The 11,936-nt window shown below is 33.9% G+C and overlaps 1 protein-coding gene across 1 annotated transcript; it reads right to left on the reverse strand.

Annotated features, from left to right (window-relative positions):
- Positions 3,747 to 5,441, reverse strand: LOC109832353 (pectinesterase QRT1). Its single transcript, XM_020399751.1, has 5 exons — positions 4,996 to 5,441; positions 4,740 to 4,929; positions 4,445 to 4,654; positions 4,129 to 4,364; positions 3,747 to 4,039 (listed from the first exon to the last, which is right to left on the reverse strand). Exons 1-5 carry the CDS (start codon positions 5,268 to 5,270, stop codon positions 3,892 to 3,894), a joined length of 1,059 nt encoding a protein of 352 aa, XP_020255340.1. The 5' UTR covers positions 5,271 to 5,441; the 3' UTR covers positions 3,747 to 3,891.

Below are 11,936 nucleotides of genomic sequence, written 5' to 3' on the forward strand. Positions count from 1 at the left end.
GATTGTTAGTTAGTAGAATTCTAATTAGAGTAGAATACTAGTTAGTAGATAGGTTTCTAGTTATTGGATAAGATTAGAATTGCAATCTTAATCCTATATATATATGTAAACAATTGTTGAGTTTAGTATAACGAAAATAAGAGAATATCAGAATTTCTCCACCGAAAATAAAACCTCTCTGTTCTCTTTTCCTCTCTCTGTTGTTGTTCGGCTATTTGCAAACAGGTGTTGTTCGGCTTCTTAAAATAATCAGCCAGGGAAGTTTTGGTTCTCTCAAAGTCCGGTCATCTCACTGTTCACAGATTTTTGTGTTCATCAACAAAACAGAGACCGCTGGAAATTCCTGCAGGTTTGATACTTTAGGCCGATCCTATTTCAAAAGCCAACAAGTGGTATCAGAGCCGGTGTATGCCTAAGTACCAACCAAGATCTGAAGAGATGACGAGTTCGGAGAAGATGACGACCAAGGTGGGTTCGCTCACTCTTCAATACCCGACGTTATCGAGGGACAACTATGCTTCGTGGGCGATCAAGATGAAAGTCTACATGAAGGCTCAAGACGTGTGGGATGCCATTGAGCCCGCGGCAGGCGCGTCCGTGGAACACAGGAAGGATCAGATGGCGTTGGCGGCCATCTACCAGGGGATTCCTGAAGAGACTTTGATGGTGATCGCAGAGAAGCAAACGGCGTTAGGGTTTAAAGAAAATACACTAAAATTTAAGGAATCAATACCGAAAAAATACGAGAGAAAGGAAAAGGCAAAAAAATCAATATAAGATAGTCATTAACAATAATAATAACAGTAATAAATAATCAAGTTTTAGTTTAACAATTTAATTTATAATAGTAAAATCATAAAAATAATATAATCTGGATTTTTAAATCATAAAAAATTCTAGAAAATCGAGAAAGTACAAATACTCTTTTTAAAAATAATAATTGAATATTTTAAAATACTAGAAAATTTATTTTAACTAGCATTTAAAAATTCATGGTCATTATAGTTTCTATAGGCTATTTGTTCGGCTTCTACATGGGATGAGGCAATCTGGAGCGGGACCTTCTGTGGGATCTCTCTAGAACTGTTTCTCTTTTGTCTTGCTGAGATATGAGCTTTCTCAAGAATCCTTTCTAAATTAGGTCCTCAATATCTCTCTGGAGGACTCGACAGTCATTGGTGTGATGACCGCGAAATCTATAGTACCGGCAATATTGCTTTGGGTCTCAGTACCTTAGGTCCGACTTCATGTGGGGAGGAGTGCTGTTCAAGTATCCCCCCTTCTGGACCATGTAGAGGGCTTGTCATAAGGAAGTGTTGAGGGTAGTGAGGACCGGCCATTTGGCTGTCTCCCTCCTCTAGTCCCTCTTGTCGGCTCTGCTCGTCCTAGAGTCGGTTCTGGGGGGATCCTTTACTGTCTCTTCTTTTGGAGAGCGGTTAGCCCCGACTGTGAGTGTTGCTATCATTATTGCTACTGTTTTCCTGACCGCCTTATTATAGGCTCGAGTGTCTTCTGCATCCATGTCGAGTGTCTTCTGCATCCATGTACCCATGTGTTTTGGACATTAACTACTCATAGTTGGTGACTCATTTCCTAATGAGTGAGTCGGCCAACTCTTTGCTATCTAGCCTAGCTGATATCGTGGCCATAGCGACTATGTTGCTAGGATTGTCGACTTCTAGCCTCTTGTCTTTGAACCTCTTGCAATAGTTCTTGAGGCTCTCTCTAAGTTCCTCTCTCATTTGTAACAAGACATGGGAGGGAAACTTTTGTTTTGTGTCGGCCAAGAACTGATGCGTAAACTTTTGGTTGAGTTGCTTGAAGCTATTGATGGACTTTTTGTTTAGTGAGTTTCATGACAACTTGGCGCTTCCCGTCAAGGTGAGATGGAAGGATCTATAGATGATCAGCTCCAACACTTGCTGCATGCTCATCATATGATAAAAATTTTGAGCATGCTTCGCCGGATCTACCTTGTCCATATGGTTTTCAATGTGAGGCATCTTAAATTTGTTATAGGCGTTCATGATCTAATCAGAAAGAGGAGTGTTCCCCTGATGATCTCGACACTGTGTTGATGGTCTGATCATAACCAGGTGTAGGATTAGTGTCAGAAGAACTTGGAGTAACATACAGATGTCGGGGCTGCGTGATTCTGCCCCTGCGATGCGCTCTCGACCATCATGACTGAAGCTAGGGCTCCGCTCCGTCACCTCCATGTAAGACTAAGGTGGTCGAGGAGGAGCTGCGAAGCGAGTCTACTGGCAAAATGGGGGAGATGTGTATTCAGCATGGTCCTCTTGACTCGTTATTCGAGCACAGGGAGAGGAGGATGAATGGCTAACTGGCGGAGGAGGAATGAATGATGTAGAGGATTGCTAGAGAGGAATCCAGTTGAGAAGCTAGTTGGTGAAGGAGGCAAACTGATGCTGGAGAGATTGAGAAATTCTACGAGTAGATTCTTCTAACTGGGCTTGAGTGACATAGCCCGTATGTGTTTATTCAGCGGATGGGTTGAAGGATCGGCCTGGGCGATCAGAACCAGCCATTTTGTATGAAGAATGATGAAGGGCCCCACAATAGGCGCCAAACTATTGATGTTAGTTATCTACTAGGGGCTTTATTTGTGGATTATGAGGGGTAATAGGGTCCTCAGGCTTCCTCATATGGTTGGTTCTTGAGCTGATAGTCCTGTCCTTCACATGAAGAATACATAAAAGGTCGGAGTTAGGATCTCCGGTGGTTCCCTCGACGGTCAGATCAATTAGAGCTTGAGTGAGGAAGAAGAGTTCAAGTGTATAAGGGTTTTTTCTCCAGAATTCTCTTACCCCAAGTAGCCGACAACGCTTTTATTTTATAATAGATCCAATGGGACAGATGAGTTATTTCAGCCGAGTCTAAGCAAGCGGCTCCGTTGACATTTACATTATAGGTGTCGGCTGCAGAGGGGGGTGAGTCACCCACGCGTTTAATGTGAGGGGTGACAAAATGTGTATAGTGCTTACAAGGTCTGATGAGTCATGACGATTTTTGAGGCTAGAGAAATAATGACTCTGATCATGCATTTAATGTGATAGCAATTGATTGTCAACGGGGGGATTGAGAATACACCACCTTCCGATTCGTATCACCAGAGGCCGATAAATACGGTCTTTTTAGTCGTCCTCGCAAGTTCTTGGCCTAGTGAGGTGGATCGTTGAAGTTGCTCGAGTCATCCCTCTTTGAGTATGGCTAATTAGGTATAGGGTGGGACACGTGTCGGCTCTTCATTTAGAGATTAACACTTTACTATTTGCATGATATAACAGATTGTTCCTCTTTCTAGATGATGAATCTAAAATAGTAATTTTCTATGCCCTCATAAAATAGTAATTTTCTATACCCACATAAAATTATACCGGTAACTAAGTTTATATCTTCAATTAAGTCTCTATTAGCAATTTGATCTTTTAAGTCTGTTTAATTTACTTAGTAACATTATTAATCGTTAATATCTGTAACTTCATCTTCATCTTTAGCTTTCTAATCCTTATAATGAAACCATAAGTTTATTGTAAATTACTTTTCAGACCCGTAACGATAATAATTCGTGCGGCAGTTCCGAATTGCAATCCCTTTGGTGTCCCAAACTGGAACATATCTCCATATGTATACTTATTTCCTTCTATATAAAGCCGTCATTGATCCGAAAGTCAAACGTGCACAAAGTTTTCTTTCTTCACATTATCGCCTTCACCCAAACAAAATGTTTATAACGTATATCTGATGGTAATATTTAACAAACGAATCATGATTAACATTCCTTCAGTGGGCAAGCATCATTGCTTCATCTGACATAGGTACTTCAATATCCAGAAAAATAGAATGTGTAAATTATCTACAAAAGCAGAACTACAGTCTTAGCCATTCCTCTCCATTGATGTAATACTGATCTAAGAAAGGCCTCGCTTCATCATAATTTAGTGACCTTGACCACTGTACTCTATCTCTCGATTTTGCTCCCTCTCCGGTGCAGTTGAACTCTCCAAACCAAACAGAACTGCAACAAAGAACCCATAAAGAAAATTTCACAACTTGATCTTGTTCTTGTAGCTTATTGAATATTGGAATGCGAAAATGCTTATGTACCTTCTTCTTGATGGGTCTCCCCAGTCATTCCAGCCTTCAGGGATGATGATATCGGGGAATTTACAGTAGGAATAAACCACTCTTGCGTATCGCCCCCATGCTCGTCCAAGGTACAGCATTCCAGTTCCTTTCAGCTTACATTTTACGAAAGAAAACCCCGAATCTTCTGAATTTGACTTCCTCTGAGATGCTGTGATTGCTCCATAGCTGGCCGCATTCGCGTGAAGTGTGCATCCCTACTTTATAAGAATAACAAATACATGACATACAAACCTATTAAAATAGAAAGAAGATTCAAAATATTAAAAATCTGCACCTCGTACAAGGATTTTGCATTTCCAAATATGAAATCTATGGATCCTCGAATGTAGGATCGAAGGAAATAATGCCTTCCCATATGATCAAATAGAGTATCTTGTGATCCGAGTATCTTGCAATGGTATAGCATAGCCTTGTCGCCTGATAGTCTCAATGCTACTGCTTGCATCCCCTTGGCTCCTGGTTCTGCTTGTGCTGCAGCCGTATTCTGTAATATCATGCAAACGCACATAAATGTATTTTAATATTTGACCAAATTACTCTCTGTTGAAATAAATCTATCCATAGCTTACTTCGAAAGCGATTCCATGTGCGCAGAAATAATCAGCCTCCACAGTTACAGAAGCAGAATACATGGTCCCGATAACCTGTCCATGAGCATCTGTATCAGACGCTTTCAGATGCCATGAGATCGTCGTTCTGGATTTCCCGTTGCCAATGAACGAAAGGTAAGGCTTTGTGATTGGAATGGTCACTTTCTCCCTGCCGAAATTTCGTTTTAGTATAAGAATTCAGCCGATTTCCAATAAAATCAGAAGAAAAGGATACCTGTAAATTCCTGGATGTATGAAGATCTTCACCCTCTGTGTATTACCATCTGGTACCATATCCACCGCCCCCTGCACAGTTGTTGAGTCACTCTTCCCATCTCTGCTAACAGATATAACCCGAGTTCTACTATTCAACCCATCATTGAAATTCGATTTACCAGGCCAATCATCGAGGCTCAGGTCATCCCATGTAATGAATTTGGATCCTATTGAAATACCGCAGAGAGAAATGAGAAGGAGAAGATGAAGCAGGAGAGCAGAGGAGTCGTCCATGGATTATGCTTGCTTCTCATTGGTGGGTTTATTTAATGTGTTGAAGTTATATAATTGGAGTTATAAAAGCTTATAAGTTACTAAAAAATATTGAAAACGAAAAGAGACGATGGTGGCATTAAATGTGGGGGGAGGGGGAGCGTGGCTCTTGTTGTGTATTGAGTTCTGATGTTTGGGTTCTTTAAAGAAACTGCAACGGTTAGAGAGAGAAAGAGAGTTAGAGCTAGAGTTAGAGATAGGAAGGGAGTTTTAAAGGGAAGGATAATGAAGGAAGCAAAGGGTCAGCCATGACTCGTGTACACAAAAAAGAATTTGAAGCGGGGGAAAACTGGGTAGTTGATGAATTGTTAGAGGCAACGGTTGTGTAACTGCAAAGAGGGGAAAACCTGACATTTGAACACGAAGTGGGAAAAGACTTGGGAGTTGCATTTGGGATTTCGGGTTTGCATTTGTGTTCGGATCCTGGTTCTGGTATGGATTTGGAAGACGGACCTTGAATTACCGTAACGTTATCAAATTCATGACATATTTATTAATCATATCATCATATCATGTACTCCATTTTTAAAAGGAGTTGTGAAAAAACTTTCAAAAGACTATATTACCCCTATTCTTAATCCTAAAATTATACCACGAAACTCATATAGGAAAATTACAAATAGCATTTTTATGTTTAGGTAACAGGACAGAAGTACAAATATTAAATTTTAGAAAAAATTAGGATAATTAAGTGTAGCAAGATACGTCATCAAAAATTAAAAAAAAAAAGTGAAGCAAGATACAAGTGGAGATATATAAGTATACTTTTGGTAAACTATAAGGTATTTAATTTCAGTTAAGCCTATAAAAGATTTGAAACATTTGTTATCCACAAACAATAGTATCTATAAGGTATTTAATTTCAGTTAAGCCTATAAAAGATTTGAAACATTTGTTATCCACAAACAATAGTATATGATCTTATTGATAAATAATATTCGCCTATAAAAGATTTGAAACATTTGTTATCCACAAACAATAGTATATGATCTTATTGATAAATAATATTCGTCATACAATATGAGGTCAGATGCTTAGATTATATTTATATATTAGAGAAGATGTGGAAAAATTAAAACATCGTATTTTGAATGAGTCTTAAGATTTTGAATTATTTCCTGAAAGTATATACTTCGCTTAGAAAACTTTAGAAGTGGCTTTTGATGGACAACTACAAAATAATGAACATCAAATAAATATTGAATAAATAAAATCCATGGTATTAGATTGCAAAAATTAGGTATATGTATGTAATACTAGATGTCATACAAGATAATATTCATACGTAACATGACATTGTAATATATAATCTAACATATTAATAAATTTTAAACATAAGAAATTGCATCAAGATATATGCTTAAGATTTGGGAGAGCCGAGAGTGGAGAGATTTGGGAGAAGAACTGTGGCCTTTGTGGGTATTGTGGGTTCCGATTTTGTTTCCTAAACACAATTCGGACCTAAGCCAACAATCAAATTAAAAATAACATGATTTTCTTGAGATCTTCAAAGGGATATATCAGACATAATTTCAATACGGTCGATATATCAAAAACAATAACCAAACAAAAGAAAATAACATAAAATATTACTGAGATAAAGTCTTTAACACCGATATATTGGCCGATAGCGATATATTGGCCGATATAGCAATAGCATGCCTATAAAAGCAAATATGTAATGTTTTTAGATATTAGTTCCTTGATTTTAAAATATCCAATGATTATATGTTATTCCCACAAAATTTTGAAATTGCTCATAATTTTAGGACTAATATTAAATTATTAAAATTTTGTGAGACAAATTACAAATAAGCCATGTTTAAAAGAAGAGCTAATTTTTTAAAACTCCTCCCAATTATGGGGATTGTCTTAAAAAAACTCACTCAATTGATTCAGTTTGATAAAAAAATCTATTATTATGGGGGGTGTTATAGATAACCCCTCTCAATTTTGGTGCAACTTTAGAAAACACCTCTCAACTATAGTGTGTCTCATAAAACTCCCCTAATCTTTTACAATTCAATCAACAAACCTCCTTAACATAGTTACTTAATTTTTGATTTGAATAAAATACCCACTTGAAGAAAGCGATTTTAATTTAAAAAAAATACATAGTTACTTAATTTTTGATTTGAATAAAATACCCACTTGAAGAAAGCGATTTTAATTTAAAAAAAATTCTTAACCATTAATAAAAGGATCACAACAAATTTAAAATCTGTTTTTTTTCCTCTATATCACCTCTTTTACTTCATATGGCAAAAACCAAGGTAATTCGTTTATGATGGATAGATATTTTTGTCTCTCCAAGTAAAATACATGTCACATAGTAGATAAAACTCAATGGTACTAGTTTTGAGAGGTTAGGTTTAAGTAAGAAAAGTCCATAGGGGTTAAATAAAATTTTTTAAGTTGAGATAGATTATCTATAAAATACCCAAAAATTGGCGGAGATTTACTTATTTTAAAATAGGTTTGAGGGGGCGATGGGGGATTGACATGACCCATAGTTGAGGGCGAGTTTTCTAAAATTAACCCTTAAACAAAAGCACAACTTAAGCCACATGTGCCATTAATTTTATAAGAGTGGAGTTTATAGTAAGTCTAACACTCAACGAACTAGTTTGGGTTATTTGTCCTTAAGTTTGTCGTACAAATCAACTCGAAATTTTTTTTGTTGTAAGAATCTCTAAGAGAAATTTAATATTTATTTGGGTTGAGTATATGATCCTTCTGATTCCCCTTGTCTTTCATAATTTATAATAAATTATTTGACAAAATAAATCAAGTTGTCATTTTATATTGCTCACATTCTTATAAGTTAATTTATGAAGCTCTTAGCTTGGATATGAATATTATTGCAGATATTGTATTCATCTAAGTCCTTAAACTAAAAATTTTGATGTTGTTTGATATTGGAAAGATATGAATTATTTTGTTAAAATACAATCAATATTAGTGCATAATATGTATAAATCATTCTCAAACTATATTTTATGATTTTCTAAAACTAGAGAATAATTGTTTTGATAGATCAATTAGTAGTTGGGAAGATATAAGAAGAGTACAACATCAGATTTTGGAATTGATCATATAATTTATATTTTCTTTCTTGATTGAATTTGCACGTTCTAGCTTAAATTTTTTTAAAATAAGTTATTGAATATCTATAATACTCGGTCACTGGATAAACTATAGGTGGAAGTAAATAACATGTGGATGTGATTTTTTTTATAACTAAACAAAATCCTTAATGACTAGTTAAAACCTACCATTTTTCTATGATGAATTCAAGAATTTATTTTTTCATTAATAATAATAGGTTTTTCAGTATTGGTCTCTTACATCATTAATATTTTGAAATTATACTTTTAAGTTATTAATTAATCTTAAATCATTAATATTTTAAGGCTTTAAACATTACTATTTCTATGGGAGACAAAATATTAAAACCATAAAATGTTAAAACCACGCTTGAAAATATCCAAAGGAATTAAATACATCATGATAATTATAAAGTTTAATGCAACCATGTTATAGTAAATAAATAAACTTAATGTAAATAATTATGACATTTGACCACGTGCAGTGCACGTGCATTCCACCTAGTAATAATAATAGCAATACTTTTTATATGACTTTAAAAAAATTATAATATGTCAAATATAATATGAGTAGACCATTGTGTTATCAAATTCATAGCATATTTAATCTAATATTAAATTATAATATATGATAGTAAATTAAATAGATATTAACAAATAATAATAATAATATAGTAATATCTAATATAATACTTGTGGAACATAATATTATCAAATACTTGTCTCTAACCTCTTCATTAAATATTATATTTATAAATAAGAACTAACATTAAATCCTATTTTACAATTTATATTGTAATTTTCCGTTATGGAACAATTATTGGATATTTAATATAATAGTGACTTAATACTAACATATAAAAAGCTACGATAAACTTTATCCAGTTAATCCACCCTTAATCTTAATCCTCTCTATATTCAATCAAATCCTAATCCCTATCTCCATTTATTCACACCTCAAAGATGGATACGAGCTCGGATATGACTTGTTCGACAGAATCTAATAATCAAGTCAAAGGCCGAAACACTCCAAAAATACTATGTAATATGCTTTGGTTTGCTACATCCACATCCACAACCACACACACACACACACACACACATATATATATATATATATATATATATATATATATATTATATATATATATATATATATATATATATATATATTATATATATATATATATATATATAACACACATACTATATATATATATATATATAATATATATATATATTATATATATACTAAATATATATAGTATATATATATATATATAATTATAATTATATAATATTGGATTGCGGCGATGTATAAAACTTTTAAATTTCCCTTTTTCCCTCTTAATTTTTTTATATTTCTTAATTATACTAATTATCTCCAATTAACTAACTAATCTAATACTTTTTTAAAATATTTTTTCCCAAAATGTCCTCCGAGTTTCATTCATAATCACCAAAAGGCCCTCATCTGTCATTAAATATTAGTTTTAAAACTTTCATTGTTTTCATTAAAATTTTACTATTAAATATTAAACCTTTCATTGTTTTCACTAACATTTTACTATTAAATTTAATATTAATTCGTTTTAATAATTAATATTTATGAATATTGTCTTTTTTACTAGAGTAAAATATTATAATCTAATCCAATACTAATATATTCTCATACTAGATGTGTATGCAAAGATAAAATATAATTTGCTGCATAATACTATAGAAAATAGACATAAATATTATGTAGATATAATACAATAGATATTAAATTTATTTGAACGATATGTTACATATTTAGATAACGTTATCATATACTACTATATAACTATAATATACTACCACTATTGAAATATTAAAATAGGTTCGCTATAAAAGGATATTATCCTTATGAATGAAACTCGGTGACATCCATCAAAAGTTTCAGAAGCTTATGGTATATGTCTTTATATAGCATTTAATTTAGCACCAATCAATATTAATTTAGCATATGTATTTATCTAACATGAAGTAACAACATTCTCATGCCTAAACATATTCATGTATAGCGTTAATCATAAAAGAGAATTTTTTAGAACCACATTTAGCGTTTTCATCATTAATAAATCCTCTTCGTGTCTTACAACTGTCAAACCCATAAATCCATAAATATCTTACCTCATGCCTTACTCTCCATCTTAAAATTCTCTCTATTTTCAAAAGTGAAACCCAAAACCGCTTCTTTTTTCTTGCAAATGCTAGCATTTAGGCCTGTCTATAGCTCGCATGTGACCTTCCTTCAACAAAGCCGAGTTCCCAGCCTTGCATATAGACAAACATCGAGGGTAATGTATGTTTTGTGTACTACTAAAAGATGATGCTGCAATGTCGGTTGTGCTTTCCCAATATCATCTGTTAGACCCTAGAGGGGGGGGTGATTAGGGTCTTATGCTAATCTAATCCGATTTTATGCCAATTAAAACTAATTAACAAGTTATCCTAGCAAGTGTGAAATATAATAAGATACATGAGCTAGGATAGACAATATGAACTAATGAATATATCCTAGCAATGAGATATTACAAATATATGAGCAAAGATATATAAACAACACAAGGATAAATAATGTAAACAAAGAAGTGGGCAAACTAACTAATGAGACAATGGCGATATATATATATATATATATATTATAACATTTAATTTAGCAGCAATCAATATTAATTTAGCATATGTATTTATCTAACATGAAGTAACAACATGTGCCTTTCTAAGTCCCATGCCTCAATATATTCATGTATGGCATTAATCATAAAAGAGACTTTTAAGAACCACATTTAGCATCTTCATCATTAATAAAGCATCTTCTTATTCCATAAATGTCCTCATGCCTTACTCTCCATCTTAAAAATCTCTCTATTTTCAAAAGTGAAACTCGAAACCGCTTCTTCTTTTCTTGCAAAAGCTAGCATTGGGCCTCTCTATAGCTCGCATGCGACCTTCCATTAACAAAGCCAAGTTTTCCCAGCCCTACATATCTACAAACATCAATGATAGTGTATGCTTTTCTGTACTGCTAAAAGATGATGCTGCGTGCTACTGCAAAGGGGACGATTGGCGACGGAAAAATCCGTCGCCAAAAGTCCAACATCCGTCGCTAAAAGTTTTAGCGATGGAAAAAAAGAAATTCCGTCGCTAAAAATCCGTCACTATTGTCAGGGTAGGTAAATCTACCTTTAGCGACGGCAAATCCGTCGCTAATTTATAGCGACGGATATATAGCGACGGAAAATCCGTCGCTATATAATTTTCCGTCGCCAATATTTATTGGCGACGGAAAATCCGTTGCTAAAAGTTGTTTAGTGCACATCTGGCGTGTCAGTTTTCCGTCGCTAAAAGAGCTTTTAGCGACGGAATATCCGTCGCTAAAAATAATTTGAATTTTTTTAAAATTTTTTTGAAAATAAGAAATTCATGTACAATATATTTCACAACAATAACCTGTACAATAAATTTACCCAACACAAGCACATATAACACATAT

Source organism: Asparagus officinalis, chromosome 3 (assembly GCF_001876935.1).
Source record: "Asparagus officinalis chromosome 3, Aspof.V1, whole genome shotgun sequence".
Lineage (NCBI taxonomy): Eukaryota > Viridiplantae > Streptophyta > Magnoliopsida > Asparagales > Asparagaceae > Asparagus > Asparagus officinalis.